This window comes from Amphiprion ocellaris, chromosome 1 (genome assembly GCF_022539595.1).
Source record: "Amphiprion ocellaris isolate individual 3 ecotype Okinawa chromosome 1, ASM2253959v1, whole genome shotgun sequence".
Lineage (NCBI taxonomy): Eukaryota > Metazoa > Chordata > Actinopteri > Pomacentridae > Amphiprion > Amphiprion ocellaris.
In genome coordinates this window covers 29,164,675-29,192,187 of record NC_072766.1, presented here as the reverse complement: position 1 = coordinate 29,192,187, position 27,513 = coordinate 29,164,675, and the positions used below count along the sequence as shown (strand labels likewise).

The 27,513-nt window shown below is 39.9% G+C and overlaps 1 protein-coding gene across 3 annotated transcripts; it reads right to left on the bottom strand.

The window, feature by feature from the left end:
• Positions 1 to 855: 855 nt before the first annotated feature.
• Positions 856 to 26,245, bottom strand: LOC111565766 (neuropilin and tolloid-like protein 2). Of its 3 annotated transcripts, XM_023265999.3 has the most exons (10): positions 25,778 to 26,245; positions 21,619 to 21,675; positions 21,207 to 21,350; positions 12,641 to 12,889; positions 12,037 to 12,084; positions 11,343 to 11,470; positions 7,939 to 8,167; positions 4,020 to 4,133; positions 3,708 to 3,838; positions 856 to 2,785 (listed from the first exon to the last, which is right to left on the bottom strand). In XM_023265999.3, the coding sequence occupies exons 1-10, from the start codon at positions 25,785 to 25,787 to the stop codon at positions 2,015 to 2,017; spliced, it is 1,881 nt and encodes a 626-aa protein (XP_023121767.1). In that variant the 5' UTR covers positions 25,788 to 26,245; the 3' UTR covers positions 856 to 2,014. The 3 variants fall into 3 exon arrangements, with proteins under 3 accessions (XP_023121767.1, XP_054865212.1, XP_035802195.2); XM_055009237.1 differs by lacking the exons at positions 21,619 to 21,675; positions 25,778 to 26,245 and adding an exon at positions 20,895 to 20,934 and having other exon boundaries at positions 21,207 to 21,339; XM_035946302.2 differs by lacking the exons at positions 21,619 to 21,675; positions 25,778 to 26,245 and having other exon boundaries at positions 12,641 to 12,938; positions 21,207 to 21,338.
• Between the last annotated feature and the right edge of the window lie 1,268 nt (positions 26,246 to 27,513).

Genomic DNA, 27,513 nt, shown 5'->3' with positions numbered 1-27,513 from the left:
CTCTCTCAGTGATGTTCATGTGTTTCCCTTAGATGGTAGAGCAGCCCTTGTAGGACGTTATTGCTGGAAAAATACACACGGATAATGTTCCATGTACTCCGCAGAATATATAATTATGTAATTTGTAGCTACTTATGTAAATTGTACATATATTAATATATTTCTCAAAGTAGGATTTTTTTTGAGAAAGTGGTGTATATTGTATTGACAAAAACCCATTGCTGGTGGAACAGTTATTCTGAGACTTGCTGCTCTTCAATATCTGACTGCAGTGGTTTATTTGGACCCAAAATAAATGAACTAAGACACAAAAAAAAGGAATTAAATTGAAGTAATATGTTCATTATTATAATTCATTTAGAGTACCTTAAGATTCCTGGGACTACATGCAGATGTATCACAGAGGACCAAATCAGCAGAGCTTTATACATGTAGCTTTGAATATCTGAAGGTCACATATTTAAAAGGATGCCCTGAGCTTTAAACAGCGCAAATGCACCTGACAGCAAAGGAAAGGGTGAGGGGAATTTGTGCGTGCAAGAGAGTGAGTGAGTGACATTTGATATTTGACAATCAGGAGGCTCTTTATGCATTTTATTAAAAAACCTTTGAAGGAGAACAGATTATATTGGAACAAACACAGTTTGCCAGCCTTCAATCCTTTATACTCAACCATATCTTAAAGTTCTCATAATGCAGTGAATGCATTGTGTCTAAAAAACGCGTACATGTTAATATCTTTCATATCACAGCAAAACATCTTAAATTGACTATGTCTTGTCTACATGTATGACATATTGTGTAGTGTGTTTTTATACCTCTGGGTTAGAGTGAATAAAAAGGCTCACACAGGGAAGTGAGTAAGTTCTTATTTAATTCAACAGAATGAAGTTATACAACCAGTGGTTAAAATCATAAATGAGTCCCATATAGGTTGCATGTCTGTCACTTCAGGAAAACAGGTTGTGCTTGTTTTACACACTCAATTCTTTGGGAAACTGAGAAATTCCATTTTCTCACTTCAAACGTGGAGTTTGAGAGTGGGTTTCTAGCTTGATCCACTCCAGGTTTCCCAATCAAACATTTCATATCCCATAAATGATCCCTCATAGCCTGAATCATCATATGCTATAAAATTCACAGAGCAGAAAGTCTTTTTTCTGTATTTCTTGCCAAAACAGGACAGTCTCTTCATGTGCTCTTCCTGAGGAGAAACTGAATGGAGCGCACCTTGTGTTTATGTAAGCTAACCATGAAAACTACATAATTATCATAGTAATATCACATCTTTGTCATCATTATCCTCCTCATCTCACGGATCATCATTGACCAGAGCAACTTCATCCTCATCATCATCAATGCAAAATGTCACCTTCATAAAATCATCTGAACAACAGTTGAAAAAGATTAAAGAGTTAAAAGTCAAGCATCATCATGAGGCTGGATATATACTGATTTTAACAGTACAGTACACCGACAAAAATAATGACTCAAATGAATTATTAGAAGACGCACTATAGATTATATGCCATATATCTGTGCATGACAGGTGAATAAATGCAAAAACACAGTCAATAACATCTCTCTGTCTCTCTCTCGCTTCCTGTCACCAAAAAGAGAGGAGTCTGGGTCGGCATGCGAGAACATTGTCCAACTAGTCTGTGATGGAAGGAAAAATTTAATAAGTATAAGAATGGAGAAGAGACAAGATGTCTCCACACTTCACTCTAAATCCTTCAAAGTTCTGAAGACCAGAACCAGTAGTTTCCTTAGTTTTTTTTCTCATGGTATCCCAACTTTCATCTCCCATACTTCTCAAACCTCCACATGAGTAGTAGAGAAGTCTTTAAGTGTTAAACTGCAATACTGTCAATAGTGCTTGAAGACCAATGACAGAAGAGGAAGCAGGAGTTATCAGTTTAGGAGTGTTGTCTTTTTGTCTTCTCTTCGTTTTATGTGTGAAATGCTAGGTCAGCCTGCATTCGATTTTTCCTGTTTCCCCCTTCTTCTCCATCTAGAAGTCCATGGACATGGAGCGCTGTTGTGGGTCAACTATGGTGGTGCTGTTACGAGCACTGTTGCCACGGATGCTGAGGGTTCCACAGACTCCTGTCATCCCACCACCAATACCTCCAGCGATGCCACTAGGCCCTGCCATGCTCACTCCTCCTGCCATACCCGTCCCACCGCCCATTGCCACTCCTCCCGTTATCCCCATCGCTCCTCCAGTTCCTCCTCCTGCAATTCCTGATGGTCCTCCTCCTCCTCCCATTCCACCTCCTCCCATTGCACCTCCTCCCATTGCTCCTCCACCCGTGGCTCCTCCTGTCACTCCTACTGCACCCCGCCCGTAAATCTCACATGGAATCTCCTCTGTGACACGATCCTCAATGACCTGCTGGTCGCAGTCATGATTCTGTGAGTGCTGCTTATAGCCATAGCAGCTCTTCTTGTAGCTTGCTGTGGAGTTGAAAGTCTTCATGGGTGGCGGCTTGGAGAAGTCATTGTGGTAGGACAGCTCCATAGAGCTCAGGGTGGTACGACTGTGCTTCATGCTGCCGCCACCAGTAGTCACAGAGGCCTGTGAACCGCAGTGGTGCTCATGGACACAGCGGGACATGGTGGAGGAGCGCCGCAGCTTATGGAAGCTGTCCAGCTCTTCAGAAAGGTCAGCTAAATCTGAGGATATCTCCTTGTCACGCAGAGAGAAGAGCTCATAATGGGGTGGGTCAAAGACCTCCTGGAATCCAGCCTTATTGAAAACACCAGGCCGCCGAGCTACAACCTTAAAAATAGGAAGATCCATTCAGACTATTACATCTTAGTGATTAGCAGGCCACTAGTTTTCCACTGTGATATGAGTATATATCAAGACAAGAGATGGAATAACCCTTTTTAAGACTTACAACTGTCACCTGTTTAGCAAAGTCTGAAATAAAAATATGACAATCAAATTGTCTTTAAACTTGAATTGCTGTCTATTCAAATGTAAATATTTAATGTTACATAAAAATACATGTGATCATGTTTTTAGAGGCTTTACCATTGAAAGTGTAAAACAGTGGCGTATATAAAGAGGGAATGGCTATTTCCCTTCTAAAACAAGCACTTGAACTAGCTTGTATGTTGCCCATACATGTAGCGTGCTTTTTTGAATCTGGAGCCATGTATTTTGTGTAAATGAATAATCACCAAACTACGCAGTACTATTTTGCTCATATAAAACATGGGCTGTTTTGTGTTAAGAAGACAGCACTCCTTTCGAAAGTCACCATTTCACAAAATGCTCTGCAATCATTCAGGCAGAAATCCATTAGAGAGGAGTCAAAGACATCAATTTCCTTAATCATCTCAAGACAGTCATAAAAAATGCTTACTGAGGAATGAGTGTCTTCTGGAAATTGCAAGAAAGCACAGATTCAAGTAAAATAGATGAGGAAGGTCAATGAAATACAGTTAAACCAAAAACCGAACTTCAGACTATAGATGTCTTGTGAGATACTGGATCATGTTAATATGGTATATATAATGGTGTGACACCCAAGTGTAGATTTTTTTTTCCCAGTCTTCAGAGCTACACCTGCCACCAACTGGTCTGTGATCTCACTATCGCTTTCAATTATTTGTCTCTTCTATTCTGGCTCGAGGTGCTTTCCTGCTGAATGAAAGATCTACCACAACTATAGGAAAGACAACGGGTGAGTTACCTTTTTTCTTGGCTGCTTCATCTGAACAAGGATCGAGATGACAAGGAGAACAAGAACTATGCCTGATGAGACACCAATAACAGTGCCATGGGTCTTCGTGATCTGATGGAAAAGCCCCTTAGATCGTTTCTCTGGACGGGGAAGAGAGAAGGAGAGGAGAGAGTGAGAAAAATAAAGAAAGTAATGAAAATTTAAAAACATATATATGTGCAAAAAGGAAAGGTGAATAACACCCTTACAAGCTTTCTAAGTAAATGCTAACCAACCATAATAATCATGGCTCAAAACTGTTCTCAGAAAGAAGATGATCACCTTTGCAGTGGTTTTCATCCCATGGGTAGACACAGTTCTGAACCCCATTGCACACCAGGGAGTTGTTAATGCACATGTTGCTGTGGCAGAAGAACGTACTGCTTGTACAGGGAGCTGCATGCAAAAGACAAAACACAGGGATAATGGAATTTAGAAAAAACAACAGCAAAACCTTTGTCTAACCAGTCGTGAGTAACATATGACCAGAGGAGGGTAGAGTAGCCAAAAATTGTACTCAAGTAAGAGTAACGTTACTTCAAAATAATATCACTCAAGTAAAAGTAGTCATACAAAAAATTACTCAAGTAAGAGTAAAAAAGTATTTGGTGAAAAGACTACTGAAGTACTGAGTAACTGTAATGTCCGATTTATTTTTTAGGAATGATGTGATCAGACAGACAAAAATGTAAAATAATGTGCAAATTCTGGTATTTCCAAATAATAAAAATAATAAAACAGGAAAAATAAACAACATCTTTACAAAATGACAAGGCACAAGAAACAGAAATTTCCAAATCTCAGTTTTTCACAACATAAAGCTTTAGAAACAAATACCTGTAGTAAGGTAAACTTTTCATGTTTGAACAGTGCAGTGACAAGATACTGCATGCTCATAAGACTGTATGTGCATGCTGTAACACCCCCTCCTCCCGGCTGTATCACACGGACCTATCAAGCCTGACGTCACGCTTCACTTCGCCCATGTTAGTAAACAGACATGACAAAAGCCGAAGATATCTATGCTAATGCTATGCTAATGTTGTCGGACTCCGAAGCAAGATCAAATTCCTCGAAAATGCCCCCGTTTTTTCCATTCCCTGTCTGCTACGTGTGTAGGGTTTGTGCCGCTATGCCACCACAGTTCGTATGTGGTCATGTGACCGCAGGGTGACGTCTGGTGAAACAGAGTTACGTGATTATTGTTGCTTCGTCTGATTGGTGAAACACAGTCATGTGGTAGATCTACTGGGGGCATCTCTCTGGCAAAATAAAGCAGCTCTAATGTGGTAAATAAAAAAGTAACGAGTCGAGAGTAGCCCAGTGTAACAGAGTAAAAGTAACGTTTCTTCTTCACAAATATACTCAAGTAAAAGTAAAAAGTATGCCAGAATAAAACTACTCTCAGAAGTACATTTTTTTCAAAAAGTTACTCAAGTAAGTGTAACGGAGTAAATGTAACTCGTTACTACCCATCTCTGCATATGACTACACTGTGAAAAGGACCAGAAGCTATCCTTATGATAATAACAATAAAACAATAAAACAATAATTTGGCTGTAGAAATTGGTAGAGGCATGTAATTAAAGATTAAATGTTTTATTATTTCTAGAAACACCAGAGGTCCAATGGAGACAGTGCACACAAGGCCATATATCATCATTTCCTGCAGGGGGAGGGGAGGAGATGGCAGCTTCACTGAACTGCAGCCTTCATGTCAAGGGACTGTAAGAGGCAGGAGATGGAGGGGAGATGAGTTAGAAGGGTGAATAGTTCAAAAAAAGAAGCTATCAGAGAGGTAATATGGAGAAGAAGAAAAGGGTAGAGTGGGGGTGGTAGAAATGGCTTCAGGAAATCATAGGCTGCAGGTGGTATGGGCTGTGAGGCACATCACATTAAAGTCACGGTTAGTGTGTAAAGACCGTGATGGCAGAGACAGAGATGACTGGTAATTGATGCTAGCCGCTAGGCTCAAGGTATTGATGCATTGCCAGTCAGGAGGAAGAGCTGCAAGGCTGAAGGAAGACGCAGATGCCTGAGTATTGGAAAGGACAGTTTGGGGCTACAGCAAAAGTTGCTTCTTATCTGCAAAGAATATAACATTATGGATGGGTGACATTGAAGCTGGTTGAAAAGCAGTGCCATCACGTTTCTTTTTTCACATATAGTATAAATTTTGTCATCAGGCCTGAAGAATTGTCAAGCAGGAACAAAAGGCACCATTTATTCTGTAACACTAGCATAGGGATATCTTTTCTGCTTTGATATACTGGAGAAGACAGATAGGTTTGTGCACCTGGCAAGATTCGATTCAAAGTTCAATCCCTTGTTAGGCCTACTATACAAAAAAGATCCATGACAAAATAAAAACAGGTAGGGAACTCCTCTATTACAAAAAGGCTGAGTACAATACGCTATGCTCTCCCACACAGTTACTGTCCAAAATGGTGCCCACACTCACATAAAGCTTACCCTCCACCAGAGTCTATAAAATACCCAGCACAGTAGAAGATTCACCCTCTGTCTCTTATGGTATGTTAACTCTTCAACGCTGTCCTTTCCCACACACGCTCAAAGAGTCTTGATCACGGCTGAAACAGACTGTGCTTGGCTCCACTAGCTTCACCCCTGCTTCAAGGTCCACTGTGATGACGGCTCCGAGCCTTGATTTCTGTTTCCTTGCTTGCTCCCTCTGCCTCTTGGTTAAATAACTTTGACAAAGGGACATGCATGTGAGGTTGTGTATGAAAGACGATGTGTACATTGGAGTGACCTCCCCATCTATCTCCCAATGAGCCTGTAGACAGGGTCACTCCTCTGACATTCCAAACCAATTATGCATCTCCCGCCTTCACACACTGAAATCTGAATGTATGCCCTGAGTGTTTCTGTGGGTGTGAGTATATTTAATAAAGACGTAATATGTCTGGTTTACATGTCAGTTGGACTTCTGTTGGAAGATTAGAGCACATTAAGGATGATGGAGTGTGAAAAGCAAAACTCATCTTGTCCTTTGAGTGACAAAGATTAATTCTTCCCTCTGACCTCCCAGTAAACTTTGAGCCAGTCGCTGACTCTGACCAAATGAAGTTTGGGAGTTATTCAAGAGTCTTCAGACATGGACTGTGTGATCAGAATTAATAAGGATCCAAATGGTCTTAAGGACTCGCAGCATAAAAAAAAAAAAAAAAAAAAAAAAAAAAAAACACCCCTGTTGAATTTAAAAGCTATTAAGTTCTGACTGCAGTGGTTATGGGTTTGCTGATGAAAACAACATTAGCATTCACTCACGGTTTTGGAAATGTGCAGGAGAATATGGCAGTTAATATCTCAGTCTATTCAGGCATTTAATGAAAATATTACAGTATGCTAACAAAACAGTTTCTGCACGGCAGTTTTTGCACTTAATGGGCAACCTTTAACAATACTTGTTTCATACTTCCTTGTCCTTCAAAAATGATGAAGCTTAATGTATAATTACTTCCAGTAGATCCATTAACCCTCCTCAGCTTTTCTTTTCACAAAAATACAGAAAATATATGACCTATAATAAGTACAGTATGATGCTGTGGCAGGCATATAAAGAAACAATTTGACACTTTCATTCATTTAAAACATTCTGGAGTAAATAATTGGTTTGTACTCTAAAAATGGCATTTTGTAATTAGCTTTTCTTGCTGAAATGGCACTTCAGTGTCTGTTAGTGACTTCTGATGCAAATAGAAAGCATGACCTCATAAATCCACATATTTTTTTTGTCTGTTTCTGTGTATGAGTGGATAATGAGAGACTGGTAGGTTCTGGATGTTACAGTAAAGTAATGCCGCATGTTGTCTTGCCTAGTCCTTAATAGGAAGTTACACAGTAATAAGTTGTCTATAAATGATCGTAATACATCAAAATATACTCAGACCAAACTGCAACACAGACATGGAAGTGGCTCTACATCTGGCGTTGATCCACTCAGATAAGAAATAATAAAACAGGACTGTAATATTTTTGACATGGGCCATGTTTTCTGTGATAATTTGCAATGTAATACAGACCAAAAGATAAGAAAATTGATTGCTTAAATTGTTTCTAAAGTGCTAAACAAAAGCAGAGTATCAAACCTGTGGTAGAGTGGCTTGAAAACGTTGTCATGGCAAGATGTAAGGATAACATAATTCAGCAGAAAACAGAAAAAAAGACTTGCACTCACGGTCAATGAATGATGTAAAGAGCATGCGGAACCGACTCAGTCGGCTCTTCTCATCAGCCCACATTCGCACTACTCCTACACCATTATCCAGCATTACGTCATTGGCCACGGTGCTACAGAACTTTGCCTTGAGGTTCTCTATGGCGCTGCTGCCATCATATACGGCCACAAAATTCTTCTTGCACTCATTAGAATGTTCCATCTGGTAGTCTATGAAGCGCAGGTAAATCTGCAGATAGACAAGGGATGCAAATATATCCGAAGGAAAAGGAAATTCACAGTAGTCCATCAATTCACAGCTTTCAATTATCAGCAACTGTACTTGTAATGTGAGTAAAAGCAAGCAAAATATGCATTACATCAGTAAAGCAAATATATCAAAAAATGTTCAGACAATGATAACAACTGGAACAAAACTAGCAGATGATTGACAGCGTCATATTTTTTTTTTACACCATGTTGACATATGGAAATGATATACAGTTAAAAAATGGACAGAACGTGTATTGACATTAGCAAAGTAAATCTAATTTTAAGTTAACATTCATATAGAAACAACTGTATCTTCTAAAGTAAGTCTAAAATATCAGTACAGCCTGCTCTGTCTCCCTCAAACTCAGTTTTTCTCATAGCTGTCTCTCTTCAGAGAAAGCTGTGAGGATAGGACACTGAGCCAAACCTGCATCTCCTCACCAAATGAGAACCTGGCCTCACAAGGAAAAACCAGTGGTATGTTAGACTCATCTTTGCCAGCTTATAACGTCAGAAATTTTCAAGTGTCAAGCATATCATATTTTACTACCTCACTGTCTAATGAGGATTGCTTGACAGAACAAACATCAGTTTGTATTTCAAGAAAAAAAGGCCTCAGTTCTCAGCCTGTCTATAAATCACATTTTCACAACAACAACCTATTATGTTAGAGCACGGAACACAAATGTGAGTAATGCCATTAATTATACATTTAACTTATTTTTTCCTTCTCCAAAAACTGTCCATCCACATGAAAACACAAAAATACAACTGAAGCACTGTCAAGAGCATGCCAAATCAACAGGAGCAATATGACCTGAATCCTACAGCCATTGTCAGCTCCAATAGGCTCCCAGTAGTGGGCTAAATTAAAGAAGGAGGGAACCGTGTGTGGACTGATTCTTCTCTCATCAATATAGTGCAGATGTAACTGTATATTCATGTGTGAACACAGAAAAAGTCATGTTTGCAAGGCTAACACTGGCACTATTTTAGCTACCCCCACCACTGCGCACAATCACTTCAGTTAAACAAAGGAGATAACAGCACACACTCTGACATTACAAGCCAAAAACTTTGTTCTACCTGTCCACACATTAACACTGCAAAAAGAGTTTATAAATACTTTGATTCTAAGAAAAAATTACTAAAATCTGTTTTAATGTTCTTTAACTGTGCTTGCCTATGGATGAAAAGCCAAAATTCAAAGAAAAAACTGTTTTAAATACTATCCTATTAGTAGATGGGGCCTGAGATACAACGTGAGTTTTGAGCCTGTGTCCTCTTTCGAAATAAGCCTTTTTCACAGCAGACATTTTAACTTGCCATGGTGAAAAAGCAAAAGTGTGAACAATATCATGACCTCAGAACTAAAGCAGCTACATTGAGTTCAGTCATATTTGCTGTATTATTTGTACCTGTGCAAATTTTAACTCTGACGTATAAAAACAATATAAAATTCTGCACATTTAAGACACAGACACCTGTAACCAGGCAGCATTTAGGTAGCTGCTCCTGTGTTGCTGCTCTGTTCCTTCTGCTTCATTGAGCTAATATCTGACTAGGAAACTTTGTGCTTCTGCTGAATTCAAATAATCTTCCTTACTGCGTCACACTGCAGATGTTGGACCAGTGAAACCACTGTTCTAATTTGACTAATTGGTGGAAGTAAGGTGGTGAAAGTGTGAGCCATGCATGAATGTTTACATTTGCGTAAAACATTACTTTGTATGAACATATGACTTTAAAATGTGTATGGGTGACTGCTTATAGTATGTGACAGTATATTATGTTTTATTCATAATTAGATGTGTATGAATTTGTATGCAGTTAGTCTGTTGTGGCCAGTGAGCAGCACAGGAGTGCGTGGATGACTCATTTATTCATGAGGGAGAAGCACAACGAATCAGTGCTAGTCAGGTTATGATTGCAATTTTAATGAGATTTTTGATATCCAGATACACATATCAGAATGTACCACTGGTCTTTTTTCTTGGCTTTAGAATATACTTGTGAATCTCCAGGGCTATACTTTATAAATAAAATTTGCATGCACTGCTTTTTCCCATGCTGCCTATTCATATATTTGCATCATACCTTTTATGGGTGGTCCTACAGTGACCTTGTCTGTACACAAATACAGACAAGGTCACTGTAGGACCTGCTCTCAATGGAGGGGGCACAAAATGCTATTATATGCATTCTATGAAAGCTTTAAAATAAGAGAAACCTCTCACAGATATACATTGTAAAATGTAAATCTGCTTGGTTGTGTGTTTACCTAATTATTTTCCTTCCCACACACTATGTTAACAAGTTATCTCCCAGTGACATAAAGGCTGATATAAAAAGATGTTTTGAATTGAATCTAAGGCTATTTGTTTTTGAGTGGGGAACAAATCCATAAAAAAATTATACTACAAATCTCAACTGGCATGTGCACTTACATCACATTTGCTAGTAAGAGTACCAAAAAATAATACTGATGTAAAGGTAGAGAAAATTATTAAGGTGAAGTGCTGGAGCTACTCTACTGACAGAAAGGAGAACACACTGAACAGAAAGATACTACACAGAATGATTTTAGAGTTTCCTTCAGTGGATGACTATGTATCTCTCTTCGGGAGCTTACTGTATGAGCTGAAATGAGAATTTGTATTGTTCTCTATTATTCATGTGGTCTAGTTAAAATTGCAAGCAAGTTTTTGCAATTTACACATTCAATAGTGTCAAGGAAAAAAGCAAAAGGGCAGAATATAATTGAGAGAATATTTGGTTTAGGTGTAAAATTTCCTTTCCTATTAAAGTATTGTCAGTGGAAGCAGTGTCAATGTCTTTTCTGTCTAACAACTATCCCTGACAAATAAAAAAAATCTTGAATACATTAAACCACTTTAAGAAGCAGTGGAACTAGAGGACATTCAAAGATTTTATGTCATCAGTACATTTTCTTAAGTCAAGGTGTGCATTTGTATGGCATTATAAAATGGCTTTGAGTGTGACTTGTCCAAACAAAAGCATAGGCCAGACCCTGGGTGGTAGCTTTTCTTTTGATATGGAGAATGTTATAAGCACTATACATGTTGAAGGATGTCAGAAACTACGCATGATATCATCCCTGAGGACTGACTACAGTGGTCTCTTGTACTGACCTTGGACTGAGGAGGAGCCCTGATGGTCCAGATACAGTCCAGAGCATCACCAGGCTTCACTCGCTCTTCCTCTTCCACTTGACTGGAGCGAATAATTCCATCCCATCCACCAATTTCAAACTGACAATCTGTAGAGAGACAGAGGAAATGTGGTGGAGAGGTAAGAAGGATATAAAAGAAAAGGGAAGAAAGAGAATGGTAATAAGAAAAAAAGAAGTTTAGAAATGGCACAAAAGGATGTGCAAGAGAAAAGCAAAATAGTACAGAAAACACAGAGAGAAAGAGGGAGAGAGAGAGAAAGAATAAAATGGACAAAATAAAGAGGAAAACAGTTATGAGAAGGGCAGCATGACAGACAGAGGGACAGATGATGGATTTTATTGAGAAGTGAACAGGACTTAAGGTTGAATTGAAGACAGCATAGCGGATTAGGACAAAGGACAATAGGAAGACAGAGGAACAAAGGGATAGAAGAGCAAGATAAAAGAGGTGTGTGTTCCTTCATGTGCTTAAATTTCTGCATGTGTGTTCATGCACATCTTTTCAATTCATATACAATTGTCTACTTGTCAAGGTACATTTGTGCATTCAGCATTCATATCAGAGCCAGATATAGCCTCCGGTAAGCTTCTGAGCACAGGGGAGCTCTTAAAAAAGGATCGAACTGAAACCTGCGAAACACCGAAGAGCTTACCTGGGATGGGGTTTAGCAGTCCACCCACGTGCAGATGGAAATCAGGGTCTAAAATGAAAAGATTTGGGAGGCACATTACCTTTGGATCCACACAGCAGAAACAGGCGAGCAGAAAACACAAGATAAGATCCCATTAAGGATGGCTAGATAAAGTCGAAAGGGGTTTGTTTGAAGGTAATATCTGTCGCCTGATGGGAGACACTGATTTCAAGGCATATTGGATTTAGATTTAGGAGGCTCTGATGTCGAACTTGCATCTATTGAAGAGCAAGAAAAGCAGTGGAAAGGAGTCTATGATGTCTGGAAAATAAATTGAAAACCCCATGGTCGACCAGTGGGTGTCCTGCCAGCCTCTTTCAGTCTTCTGTTACTGGTAATCAACACAAACAAGATGCGCAATGAAAAGCTGGTGTTCCATTTGTCATAGTGTGATTAGATTCTCCTTTGTTTTGTTTTTTTTGGTTCATTGTAAAAGCAAACCAATCGGATCCACTTCCCCACACATCTTACTCAAAACCTTTGATGTGTGCAGCAATTACCTTCAGCAGTCTGAATTTGCATTGTGGAGTTATGCTCCCTGCAAATATAGTTTGAGTGTCTGTACCTGCAATGAAGGTGTACTTGATGCGGAAGCCGAGGCCTTCTAGCTCCTCATCGCTGGTGAACTTGATCCACATGAAACGTCCCGTGGACGTGACAAGACCTGGATTCTTTCCCCCACAGAAGCGATCGATGAGCGGCGAGAACCCAAATGGTCCATCGCGTATTTCGATATGATCGAAGCGGCATTCGAACGATGGCTCGATGTAATAATTCTTATCAAAAGCCAGCTGAATCCTTTGTCTAGGGAGAGCTGTGGAAAACAAGTGAGAAGGGAGAGACAGGAAACAAAAGAAGAAAATCTAGAAAAAGAAAAAACATATTTTCCTTTTACAGAACAAAAATAATCTGCATAGTGTTCTACAGCATACATTAAATCAATCAACGGCGGACAGACGGAGAAACGAGCCGAATCGGAAGGGGGGGGGGGGTGTGTGTGTTGGGAATGGCTACTTATATAAATAATATAAATACATTGGGGAAAAAAGGGAGGTATTCAGAGCTCTGGCATCGCTTGTATAATCGGTTTCCATCTTCTCTCAAATTTTCCTAGTTTCAGTTGTAGTCTTGCTGTAATTTTTTCCATCATAAAAACCTTTTTTACTCTGTCTGTCCATTGCATTATGTTGGGGGGATGTGGTTTCAATCAATTAATTGTGATCATTTTCTTTGCTATCAATAGCAGAACTCTCAATAGGTACAGATAAGGTTCAGGTAATATCCCATGTACAGGGCTGGGTCAAGCTGGAGATCAACACCCAGAATTCTTTTTATTTCTGTTTTCACACATCTCCAAAAGTCACTTAATGGGCAAAATATATGAGTGACATCATCCACCATGCCACAGTTCCTCCAACACAGATCTGATGTTCTACTATATTTTGGGATGAGAGATGGGGTGTTAAAGTAACGCGTCTTCATTTTCCAATCAAACTCCCTCCATGTTGGACTGTTTGTTAATTTATGTCCAGATCTGAACGTTTCCTCCCAATCATCATCTGTTATTATTACGTTTGCTTCCAATTCCCATCTTTCTTTAACATCCGTTAAAATGCATCCCATTGTCTTTGGATGCATTTTGTAGTGCTTTGTATATTTTTTAAATCAGCCCTTTTTTGGATTCTTCCTCTGAAGATGACATGAACAGTTCTTCAACCTTGTTTGGGTCTTTGCTTATTCTTTCCCATTCACTATGTTTCTGGAGATAGTGTCTCAATTGCAAATATTTATAAAAATCATTATTTGGTAGATTAAATTCCTGTTTGAGTTGTTCAAATGATTTCAATATTGGCCCTGTAAAAATTTGTGCTATATATATTGACCCCTTGTTAGCCCATTTCTTAAATCCTGTGTCCATAGTCCCCGGTACAAAATCTGGATTTTTGGCTATTTTTATTGCTTTACTTACAGAGCTTGATATATTTAATTTCTTTTGTATTGTCGACCATATTTTCATTGTTTCTATTATCAAATCGTTTTTGATTTTAAGCTTCTTTTGCTCTGCCTGGTTACAAATGGCAGTGATTCCAAAGGCACATTAGGACATGCCCTTTGCTCCATCTCCACCCATATTGCATCTTTATCTTTAGTTATCCATAATATAAGAGCTCTTAGTTGAGCAGCCCAGTAGTAGTTCCTTAGATTTGGTCAATTTAGCCCTCCCTTATTTTGGGGGGCTAAACGTGTCTTATATTTAATTCTTGCTTTTTTGTTTTGCCACAGAAATTTTGACAAACTTTTGTCTAGCATTTTGAAGGTGGAGCCAGAAATCATAACTGAAAGTGACTGAAATAGAAACAACAGTCTTGGCAAAATATTCATTCTAATTGTTTCTACCCTCCCACTGAGAGTTAGGGGTAAAATTGCCCATCTATCCAAGTCTTTTTTAATTTCTTTTATCAGTTTTCCATAATTTGCATCATATAACTGTGGGACATTCGGAGTAATAATAACACCCAGATACCTAAACCCTTTGTCGGTCCATTTAAACCCAACCTTTTCTTTTAACTCTACTGGACAATTACCTAAGATCATCATAGCAATCGATTTGTTTTCATTAGTCAAATATCCTGAAATTTTTCCGTATTCTCTAAGATTCTCCAACAGGGCTGGTATCGATTGGGATGGGTCATTTATAAGTATTAGTAGATCATCTGCGAACAATGATATTTTATGTTCCTTCATTCCTTATTCCTTATTCCCAGTATTTGATTGTTTTGTCTTATTGATTCGGCCAGTGGTTCAATACTTAGAGCAAACAACAGTGGACTCAAACAATCACCCCTTTCTGACTCCTCTTTTGAGGTAGAAGAAATCTGAGCAACATCCATTAATTCTGATACGTGACTTCGGACTTTGTAAATTATTTTTACTCATTCTATAAAATTCTGGGGAAATCCTAAAGCTAATAAAGTCTGGTACAAAAAACTCCATTTCACCCTGTCGAAAGCCTTCTGGGCATCGAGTCTAAGCATCATAGAGGCCTGAGGTATTTTGTACTTTTAGTAATATTTAATAATCTCCTAATGTTATTTGCGCCCTGTCTCCTGGGAATAAATCCAGTTTGTTCTGTTTTAATTAACTTGGTTATGTATTTTTGCATTCGTTTTGCCATTATGCTGGTAAGAATCTTTAAATCATTGCAGAGTAAATTCACAGGTCTATACCCTTCACACAGAATAGGATCTTTCCCTTCTTTATGCAGGACCGATATGATGGCCTCTGACCATGACTTAGGTGGGTCTCCAGATGTTTGAACATAATTAAATACTTTGTTTAGCACAGGTATTATCTCCTCTCTGAGACTTTTATAAAACTCTCCTGGAATTCCATCGGTCCCAGGTGATTTATTATTTTTAAGAGTTTTTATAATATCCAATATTTCCTGTTTAAAAATGTCTCTTTCTCCTCACTTGGGGCATACACATTCAGTATTGAAATAGTCATGTCTCCTATAGATCCTACAATCAATACATATCGTCCAGTGTTATCTTTAATGTCTTTTTCAACCTTAATTGGTGTACCCTTACCAATTAAAATAGCTACCCCTCTCCTTTTGCCATATGAGGCATAAAATACTTGGTTCACCCATTCCCTTTTTATTTTTTTATGTTCAGTGTCAGTCAGATGTGTTTCTTGTAGTAAAGCTATTGAACATTGTAATTTTTTCAGTTGGCTCAGTATCTTCTTCCTCTTAATGGGATGATTCAGAGCATGCACATTGTATGACACAAGATTAAGCTTATTCATATTATTTCCAAATACGACCCATAAGCTCCATAACTCAAACAAAAGAAAGAAATTAAACAAAAACTTACATAATGAAGAAAACAAAAAAAGCACATCTCCATCAGAACCAGAACCAACATAAAACAGGAACATGAACACGTCTTCCAAAAGTCCCATCATCAGAGAATGGTGCCATTTTCTCTCCGGGGAAAGAGCACTATGTGCAACCACAACCTAAGGTTGTTAGAAACTCAGTTTTAAATTCACTCTTCATAAAACCAATATTTCTGTCACTTAAACAAGTAGCACTTAACCTAGCTTCTCTCATGTGTCAAGATATGACAATGATTCCCTATTTTTAACTGCTAATTTTTACATTTCACCTTTGTTTCTATTATTTTTATTTAACTATTTATTTGTTTTTTGTTCTTACGGTTTCAGTAGAGGTGGTGTGTTGATTTTACTCCATGAGGGCGTGTACATCTTCTTGTGTGATGTGGGGCCATCATCTCCTCCTCCCTCTCTGACCCGTCGCCGTGGTCCAGCCACTCTGCATCATCATTCTCTGCAGCCTCTCCATCCTGTCTTCATCCACATTAATCCCCATGTCCTTTAGTACAGGTGCCGCTTCCATCAGTGTGGCGAATGTCTTTGTCCCAGAGTCCAAAAACACTTTAAGCTGGGCTGGATATGGGGACTGTGCCTTCACGTTTTTCTCCTTCAGCTTTTTAATGACATCCCTCACCTGTTTCCTCCTCTTTTGAACCTCCGTCATGTAGTCTTGATCAAAGTAGATGGTTTGTCCCTCGTATGTAGTCTTCTGTTTCCAGGCTTGCCTTATCAGATATTCCTTAACTTTGTAATCCAGAAAGCGCACAATGATTGCTCTTGGCGGGGCTGCGCTGTCCGTGGGTTTAGCTACCAGTGACCGGTGCGCCCTCTCAATGCGTATTTCCATGTCACCTGCGATTTGGAGTTTGGACTTAATAAGTCCCTTTATGAAGTCAATGGTATCGTTCTTCTCTGCACCCTCTGGGATGCCGTGAATCTGTATGTTGTTGCGCCTCATTCTCAACTCCATGCTGGAGTAAGAAGGCGGCTGAGCGCTCCAGTCGCGTCGCCCTGTCCTCCGTATTTCCGATTCTTTCCTCCATGTGCCCCGTTCTTTGCTCCAGGGATGCCGTTCTTCCATAAGCTCTTTCATGTTCGTTTCGAGCCTAGCCATTGCTCTCTTGTTGTCGCTTGCTGCTTCGGCATGTTCCTGTCTTAATTTGTGCAGCTCCATTAATATGACGGAATCATGTTCTCTGCTAGCCAACTCTAGCCGCTCCGTCTCTGGGGTTGTTCCCTCCGCTGACTCAGTACAACTTTCCTTTGCACCGTCCTCCTCTCCCGACTTCCCTCTATCGTAACCATATTTTTCATATACTTTGTTCGTCGACTTATTTCCCGGATTTTCGTACTTTCTGACGTTTTTGCTTTAAGTGCTAGATTTAATTGGTTTTCTTCTGAGCTACTTTTCCTGCTACTATCTACAACACGATGCCAAGGGAAGTCCCGATATTGTTGATTTTATCTGTCTGTCAGTGTGATGGCTTCTTTGTCATTTTTGCTGTACTGTATGTAAATGTTCCTTAAAGTTTTATTCAGATATGACAGGATATTTATAGAATGAAACACTGTGATCAAGCTATATTTTGCCTCTGGGGCATGACAGATAATGGTGTCACTGCTGAAGCACAGGACTGAGTTAAAACTGTTAACATGAAGGAAGACATTCTTGTCTTCTCACTGAAGACTTTGAAAACACCTTCTGCCATTCAAGCCATTGATTAATGATGAACATGAATATAAGTAATGTAGGAGCCAAATTGAGCTTTGTGTTGATTTTCATACATTCTTTCTTGTTACTAGTATGTGGATGTGAGAAGGAGAGAGAAGGGAGTGTGTGTGTGCATGTGTGCCTATGTTTACCCCCACCTAGAGGAGACCAGAGAGTCTAACCCTACCTGGCTGAGGAAGCTGAAGGTGGACCCCAAGAGGGAAGGCTTAAGAAGTAGCTGCCACAGCATGTGGGTGTGGCTGAGGAAGGCCAACAGTTTTTTGGCTGTATCAAAGAACTAGGCCTTCTTAAAGACTCTTTAGTTTAAAACATTTTTTAATTGTATTTCAACTTATCTGTAATTCGACAACAATATACGTATATGGTATGTAGTATATGGTCACTGGGGCCAACTGGATGCACTTCTACTCCTTATTTTTCATCTGCATGTGTCAAGACTAAATCCAACTCAGCCATCAGTAATAGTCAAAATGCTGACTAAAGGGGTTAACTGAAATTGCTACTACAGGTGGTATTTGCTCCAGATGAGGAGGTTGTTGGTCTAAATCCTGTGGGATACCTCCGTTCCCTTAAGTTCCAAGTGGGATCCTGCCTACATGCTCTCTAAAGGAAAAAGCTGGATGCTTCTGATCTGCGGTTGATGTCCCACCAACTGGCTTCGTCTCCATCATGTCCACTGCTGCTGCTAACCTTCCTCCAGTCCACTGCTTCCAGCTGCCCATTTCCACCAATCTACTCTGCATTTCCCTTACTATACTTGATATGCTCATTTACACACTGTTTTGAATGTTACTACCAGCTATATATGTAGTATATTTAATGCCAATGCCTTACACCATAACAATAACTTATGAATCAGTTTCAGTGTTAGCTTGCACTTTGTATGTATCATCTAGCTTATCATGCAGGTATCCAGCTGTGTGTTATATGTGTTCCTTGTTCCCCACCCCCATCTTCTCCTGTCCCTTCCCCTCCGCCTCTACTTGCCCCTCTTTCTCTCCCTCCCCCTCTACCTCTTCTGTCCGTCTCAACCCACTGGCCAGCAGGCAGATGGGTCCCCCCATAGCCGGGTCCTGCTCAAGGTTTCTTCCCATTAAAAGGGAGTTTTTTCTTGCCACTGTCGCCTTACGGCTTGCTCTGGGGGTTCAAGCATATGGGTTCTGTAAAGCGTCTTGAGACAATGTGAACTGTAATTGGTGCTAAATAAATAATATGAAATTTAAGTGACTTGAATTAAAATAAAGATATTTAATGTAATTAGAATAAACAACACTATAAGCAAATTTCTCCATCTATGAACTATGAATGCATTATGCTGAACAGAGAGTAGAGCAGGCTCAGCATTCACTATAATTTCTTTCAAAAAAATAGAAGATGGGTGACAAATCTAAGGAAAAGCCTAATGCTTCTTGTCAACACCATTCTTTCATTCAAAAAAAGCTCTCTCATTTGGCGTTTTGATGACGGTGGTGGAGAGTGCGGTCTAACATGCCGGTACCAAATCTCCCACAGATGTTCAACTGGGTTGGGGTCTGGTGACTGTAAAGGCCATATCATATGATTCACATCATTTTCATCAACATCAAACCACTCAGTGATTCTTTTTGCCTCATGGATGGGAGCACTACCATTCTGGAAGACATCACCCTCATCAGGATAGATGAAATGTTTCATCATAGAAAAGAGGGGATCACTCAGAAAAACATTGTATTGATTTGCAGTGACCCTTCACTCTATGGGGACCAAACTACAGTACACCAGCAAAATGTCTCCAAAAGCATAACAAAGCTACTGTATCATCCTGCTGTAGGGGTCAAGGATTCAAGTTTTACATTAACTGTCAAATTGCATGTTTATGCACATGCACGAAAATAAGTACACACAAACAGACAGTCTGACACATCAACATTGCTGTCCCTGATTATGTCAATATAATACATTGCATTTGTGACAATACTTGCAGATCACAACTTCATCTTTCACGCAAATCCAGATGAATGTTTACATATTGAATGGACACAGTGGTTTAATACTATTACCCTTCACACACAAAGGATGTATTTTGCAAGGGCAAATCATCCCTGCCTTAGGAGATGAATCATCATAAATAACGACGCTGCGGGTAAGTGGGTGGAGCTGTGAATCATGTCAAGCTTGGAGAAGTTCAACATGTCCCAGAAAAGAGAAAAAAGAGTCAAGTCAAGAGTGGTACATGCATATGACACAGTGTGTAACTGAACTAAAATAACAAAAATGTTTTCTCTTTTTCCAGGACAAATTTGTCTCTCTTCTTGCCTTTGAATTTGAGACTCGGTGTTCTCTGTTTCTGCTTGAATGAGCAGCTTGTACGTCTGCACTTCCTGCTATATGTGTGTGCTCATTCTCTTGAGTGTGAGTTGCATTTTCTCTGCAACTCTCTGCCTCATCTCTCTCTATAACCCAAACACACACACACACACACACACACACACACACACACACACACACACACACACACACACACACACACAAAACACAGCTTGATACAGAAAGAGCAGAATGTATAATCACTCAATCTATTGAGCTGATGAACTATGGGACATGGCACAATCGATGAGCCCCACTAACCACAAATTATGATTACAAAGCTATCTGATTAGCTCTTATACCAAATGCTAGTATCTCTCTGTCTCGATGAGAGGCAGAATAAAAGGCTCAGCACTGGAGCTTGCATATGAATATGACTAGGGCCATTCAAGACCAAATAATAGGAAATAATAGGTTCCATCTGTGGTGTCCCAGACCCACTGTGATGTACTGCATACACCAGCCGGCTGCCTGTGATGGAGTCATAGAGTATTCATCAACAACAGGTTTGGGCTTGCTTTGTCCACAGGGGGAGCCCTTGAGCCATGTATAAAATCTGTTCCCCACCATGGCAATTAAAGTACTAAGCACACATCTCATCTGCATGAGAGCCTGTACTTTAACTTCATGTACAAACAGGTCATCAGTTTAGAAATCACATCAGCCAGTATCCTAGACCTCATCCCCTATAGTTGCTAATAATGCTTTCCATTATGTTTCCCATAAGGCAAGCCACCTAATTACTGATGGAAGTGATGTTTCTGGTAAACACTAAAGCTGACAAGGATGCTTATGATTCAGTGATATACCACCAAAACTCAGTTGTATAGCAGATGTTCACCTTTTATGTTTCTTTCAATAGCTGAATCTTCTGGCACACCCTGTCAATAGAGGTGATCATAGCATTACTCTGATTAGGCCAGGAGTCAGGGGCTACCCATAATGTGCCACTCTCTATCATTTTCAAAGGGAAAATGTCAAGCTGATTGCCCGATAGTGAAGGAACAGAAAATCAGATAAGGGTGAGGTTATATAAAACAATGTCAATCAAATTAATGACATTCACTGAAGGATGCAATATGCTGAAAGGCAGCTGTTCTTGTGCTATCAGGTAGGAGATGAAACATTTGGATGTAAAAGGACCTGGCTTTACCTTCCAGGATGTAAACACACTCCTTGTTGGGAGGGTAGGTGTTGGGGTAGTTTGGTGACGTGAAAACCCCACCATTGATGTTGCGGACCCATGTGCCACAGTCATTCTGGTTAGGGCTCTGGCTGCCATGATCATTTGGGGAATCTCGAAGCAGAAAGGCAGAGAAGAGTGGGACAGATGAGTTATTGAGTCAGGGGATCAATGAGGAAATGATTGGAAGGCAAGGAGAGTTGAGAGAGGGTTGGTGCAAAAAAGGAAAAAACAGGGAGAGTATAAAGAGAGAGGACAGAATTAAGAAAATAAACCTTTTGTCCTATGATACAAGTAGAGATAACACCTCTTTATTTCAGACTGGTTCAATATGGATGAAACAACACTGATAGAAAAGAAGAGCAATTGAGCTGTAGCTTACCTTTAGTTCTCTGTGCCAGAGCCAAACCCTCTTCTACTAAAAAGAAGATTATCCACACTGTAAAACAAATATTATGCATTGGTCACAAGTGATATAATCCTGTATTTATATCCTTCTGTTCAATAACACTAAAATGGAAATCTCTAAACAGCCACAGAGTAAGTATGTGTAATGGATCAAAGGGAAAATGTCAAGCTGATTGCCCGATAGTGAAGGAACAGAAAATCAGATAGGGGTGAGGTTATATAAAACATCGATTTTACCTGCCCTTGATGAATAGCAAGTAAAATATCAATCAATATAATTTGCAAGTAAATCTGTGACAGAACTGGTAAAATTTTAAAATGAATTGGCAAGAAAGGAGAAGAGCTGCAAGAAAAATAAATAAATTACACACACACACACACACACACACACACACTAGTACTAGCCGATGAACACTGAGAGATAAATGCCAAGAAGTTCTCCTTTAATTATAAATATAAAGCAGCAATAGCTTTTCAATAAAGTCTTGTGTTATTTTAAATTTTGATACCAAGATTTCCTTTTTTGTTTTTTTACTGCAAATGCACCTTTTCCCCTAAATACTGGCTTGTCGGTCTCCTTGATTATCAACAATCAATGCTGGCTTTGAAAAAAAACATATCAGTCAAACCCTGCTTTTTGACCTACAGACCAAAAAGATCTGTGAAGTTTCACAGAAGCTAAAACCAACAAAGATTTGCAGTTAACTGATTAACTGTTTTAGTTTTATACTAAACACTTGATTAAAATATATTTTGAATTCCACTGATACTTGCAAAAAGTGAAAACCAGCAGGAGAGGCACCTCAATAATAGCAGCAGCAGGCACAACTAATACTAGTTTTGGCTGTAGAAGCTTGCTGATACCTGAGTGGAGCATAGAAGTAGCCCAACTAAGATTAATATATATGGTTGACATAATTATTGGAGGTAGTTATAGTGTTAAAAAAGCAATACAATGGAAATTGAGTGGCATTAACAATGGTAATAGCAGCAGCAGGTATAGTAGCAGTCCATAATTTCAAACTATCGACTCTTATTCAAACCATGAAGCTCTAACCTACTATTCGGCAGCCTCTAGGTACCAGAAACATAAAGTACTAGCAAGAAAAAACAAGATTATAGGCTGCAAGTCTTATAGCTCTGATGAGAAGACAAGCATCTGTGCAGGGCATGGCTACAGACAATAAATTAAATATGTTGTACTACAATGATATCTGCACTGAGGGCGAGCATGTCTGACACTGTCTTACTCCGATAAGCTGCTGTAGACCTGATCCCCACTGAGTTCATGATAGGTTGGCCCGCTCACATCGAATTAGAGAGCGAGCGTGAGCCTGGCACATTGTATAATGGCACTCAGGAAGAAAGGATAGAAGAGGGAGAGAAAGGGAGAGGTCTAATGAAGACGAATGCGTGGTTAATATAGGCAATGAACACAATCGCATCAGTGGGCATGAATGTTTGATTGGACTCATTTTTCTAATGCACACATACACATGGCCCTTAAGCTCCAGGGTCCTTATTACCTCTATCACCATTATCTTGCAATGAAGTGTCATAGGTGGGAGTATGAACTACTACCACTGGCATTTTTTGAGAACAGATCACCCAAATTCCAGAGTCAGTAACAGACAGATGCTGTAAGCTCTCACTTGCACATTACAAGATAGCTTCTATATTTTGTAGATGGCTCTGCACGGTAAACTGCTGCTGCTGCCCTCAACAAAGCTACAGCATGCAAAATGGGATGGGATGGTTTCCATCTGTAAAAACAATGTGGGCTACTTTTAAGTTAAGTGCCAGAAACGTGCCTGTAGATATTTAAGCTATGAGGCAAAACATGCATAATTTATGTTGGCAGTTGTAGTATATTTTATTATATTATGTATAGGCTAAATGAAATACAAGATAAAGAGTTGCAGCTGCTGTCACTTTAACATGAAGAAAACAACTTGTGAATGTGTATAAAAATGGGTGAATGATAATTTAAATAGTTAAGTTTACAAAAAAGTCAGTAATTAGGTTATCTTTCAAAACGCACAGCTCTTTCTAAAAACAGACAGGTTCTTTAATTTTAAAGAAAAAATTCCCACAGCTATAGACACCCGAAAGCATCGTCTCATCCCTTCTGAAAGAAATCTTATCTGACCTCAGCTTAACGTTCCTGTTCTAGAACATGTCACTTCATTTTTCCATCAATTCTCACGTTGGATTACAAGCCAAAGGAAGGGAATAAAGAAGAAAATTATTTAAATTATAAACAGCGGTCACCACAGGCTTCTGTAACACGTAAGTGGAACAGAATCAGCTGAACTGGTCAGTCTCGTAACTGTTACCCCGCACACAGAAACATTCAGGGAACAACCCCTGAAGCTTCATTTTTGAAGAATCTTATTAACAAAAAAAAAAAAAAAAAAAAAAAAAAAAAAAAAAAAAAAAGTCGCAGTTTGTAGTAAACACAACCTGGCACTGAGGAACTATCGGGGAACGTTTCCCGAACGTTTTCTGAAGGTTGCTGTTTGATTGGATGGCCTTTCCGTTTGACGTAAATTTCTAATTGAGCTAGGCAGCTACAAATACACTTCAAGACAACAGCAAGTTAGTAAACTGTACTTATGCCTAGTTAAGTGACTCACACACAGGTTTACCGCAGTAAAGTCACTAAGAAAGCTAAAAATATATGTTCCATATAAAATGAATAATATGAGTCCATATAGGGATATTGAATCCGTGTGAGTGCTCCGGTCAGGTGGATACTGTTAATATGATGATTTACACTGTGGTATGTGGCTTGGTGAAGACAGCTAATTAAACGAGTCTCTATATTAATTAGGCTAAAGAGAAACAAAAATGAAATGGTGTCTAACTGCCTGTACGAACCCAGTGTAGCCTCCAGATATGCACCTGTCTACACGCCGGCAGCCCTCCGCGGTGAGCCGCCTCTTCCTCCATCAGCACTCCGCTCCGCTGAACGCACCGAGTAGCTGCAGCCGTGCGTGCCTCCAGGTGTTGATGGCGCGAGACGCCGGCTGGAGCGCAGCCGTATGGCCAACAGCAGCACGTGCACGGTGTTGGAGCAGGACACGAGTGGGAGTGAAACTTGGAGCTTCTCCGTCACGGACACAGAAATGTCTGGAGTGGAGCCCCGGCTGTCAGTACTGTGAAGTCACACGAGCTGCCGAGTACTTTATTTTAAAAAAAAGGTGTCTCCATTGGGCCGTCTTAAAGATAACGACACATTTGCCCCTAAAGCTTTCCTTGTCTGGGTTGATTCATGCAGACAATAGGCTTGTGACAGACCTGATGTTTTTAAGGCCGTTTATTGGAATCACTTAATGTTCCCTAATGGATTTTATCGCCCCTGTATGGATTTCAAATAGTATTTCACCTTTGCTGTCCATGATTGTCATGAATCAGATTTATCTTCCCGCAAGCTGGCAGCTTAAACTGCATAAAACCCTTTGGTTATGCTACCTTTATTTTTTTTTCTTCTCACGTTACGCTGAATTCGCTCTAGAAAGGAACATGGAAAATGTTAATAAATCAATTTGAATTGATTAAATAATTAAGAAGATTAATGGCCGCTTGCTTTTAGGCTTTAGTAGTTATTTTTAAACAGTGACTGGGCTCTGTTCGGTTCAAACCAGCCTAAACTAACCCCAGAGAAAGCTGTGTTGCTTCGGCCAGCACATACTGGGACCAGTAGATGATTAAAAACCAACGGGGATGAAGATGTGACCAGTAAAGCAGGGAGATTTGTAACGAAAAGGTACAACAAATCAACGAGACAGAAAGACAAATGTGGCAGAAAGAATCTAGAAAAAGAACCAAGTCATTTTGCACTATCTGTAAAATGCATTAGTTGTCTCAGTGTAGAAGAACGACATGATCTCCTGAGGAATATTTGAACGTTCACAAGCTCATCCATAGTGACTGTTTTCATTTCCTGACACCCTCGCTGATCAGTGACTGTGTGATGAAACCCACACCACCTGCAAATAAAACGTCAACTGTGCTAAAATGAGAAAGGTTTAGAGGTAAAAACATCTAATTCAAGCCTTAAATAAATTGTCTGATGCCCAAAAGGCACCGGAGCTTGACGCGCACCGCAGCTGCTCGTACATACAACTCACCTCTGTGCATCTCCTCTCCCGGTGTGACTCCAAACCCAAAAGCACTTTTCTAAAAACGCCCTCCTATTCTGTCCATCGTAAGGCTCCACGCGGCTCTTCACAAAATCCAACTTTTCTCCGGCAACAGCAAATCCATTACGCAGAGCCGCGCTCCAAGAAGCCTGCAGCACCAAGCTCTCCCCCAGACTGCGATCCTGCCTCGTTCGGCTGCAAGATGACCGCTGCTGCGAGCCTTTCAGCCAGGCATCGTTCCAGCCTTCACACGGACCACGTGGGAGATGACATGTGGAGGGAGGACTGACCCAGCAGCGCTACAGGAGAGGAAGGTATCCAAAAGACGCAGGCGAATGGATGATGGATGGGAAGACAGAGATGGGGGAGCGTAGGAAGGAGGACCGGAGGAGAGGAGGAGAGTGTGCCTCTGTCTGCTGTCCGTCCGTGTATGAACGAAGAAATGTTCATGAGCGAGGCTCATTTAAGCCATGGCATCATGGGCGCTGCTTACATCAATGAGTGTTTTGTTATGAGGATGGTCAAGCTAGACACAACCAAGAGAGCACTTTTTGTTCTTTCAGATTAATATTTTACTACAGCCCTCGTTTCAACTTAAAAAAACAAAAACAAAACAAGCAAAAAAAAACAACAATCACGTGTAAAGAGAATATTCAAACGGAAACCGATCGCTCGAAAAGAAGTTTATTGATTTACGATGTTTTGTTACTGATGAATGGCTGAATGAGTGCATTCATTTTCTAACTATGCATTAGCTGTAAATATAATAAAGACGTTGGAATAATGTACGAAGGGAAAAGCTAGAAATCTGTGTTTTCACTCACATTAAACAACATGCCCTGCCATGAAATGAGCTATAGCCCGTTTCTTTGATAAATGGAGGCTCCAGATTTTGTCCCATATTGTTCTTAATTCTGCTATATTGTCCAAGAAGCACTGTGGCCTCATGAATGTCTTGGTTTCAAATCTTCTGGTTAGCTGGGGTCTTTCTGTGTGGAGTTTACATGTTCTCCCTGTGCCTAACTGGGTTTTCTCCAGGCTCCACCTTCCTCCTTCAGTCCAAAAACATGCTGAGGTTAATTTATTATTCCTAATTGGCTGTGAGTGAGAATGTGAGTGTACATAGTTGCTTGTCTCTGTGTGTTGGCATTGCAATGGACTGGTGACCTGTCCAAGGTGTATCTTGCCTTTCACTCCTCAGGCTCCAGCCCCCTGTAACACTCCATAGGATAAAGGAAGTATAGAAAATAGATAGATGGATGGATGTCTAATAGCTCCAGAAGCTCAACCATGTTAAGTTTCAAATCAACAGAAAATTCTTTTCTTCCAATGAATTCTTCTAAAAGTCCATACAAGAAAAACTTGGAACAAACCAGTAGTTATCCCTAATAGCAAAACCACAGTCGTGCAATGTAAATAATACTGTACATGTTGACACCTCTGTCATGAATGACTCATTGATATTAAAATCTCAACTTTGTATCTGAAGAACCCTTGAAGCCAGCTAATTAATCATGATCAACCAAGTCAAAAATTTCTAAAAACTATTCATCTGGCTGCACCGTGACGTAGTGGTTAGCACTTCTGCCTTGCAGTGAGAAGATCCCTGGTTCGCGTCCTGGCTTTCCTGGGATATTTCTGCATGGAGTTTGCATGTTCTCCCTGTGCATGTGTGGGTTTTCTCCGGGTACTCCAGCTTCCTCCCACAGTCCAAAAATATGCTG

What these genes read in the sequence shown, in the direction of transcription:
- LOC111565766 (XM_023265999.3), bottom strand. An exon ending in GGGCTCCTCCTCAGTCCAAG is followed by an intron (nt 8,168 to 11,342) that starts GTCAGTACAAGA and finishes GTCTATCTGCAG; the next exon opens with ATTTACCTGCGCTTCATAGA. An exon ending in GGATGAAAACCACTGCAAAG is followed by an intron (nt 3,839 to 4,019) that starts GTGATCATCTTC and finishes TTCCCCGTCCAG; the next exon opens with AGAAACGATCTAAGGGGCTT.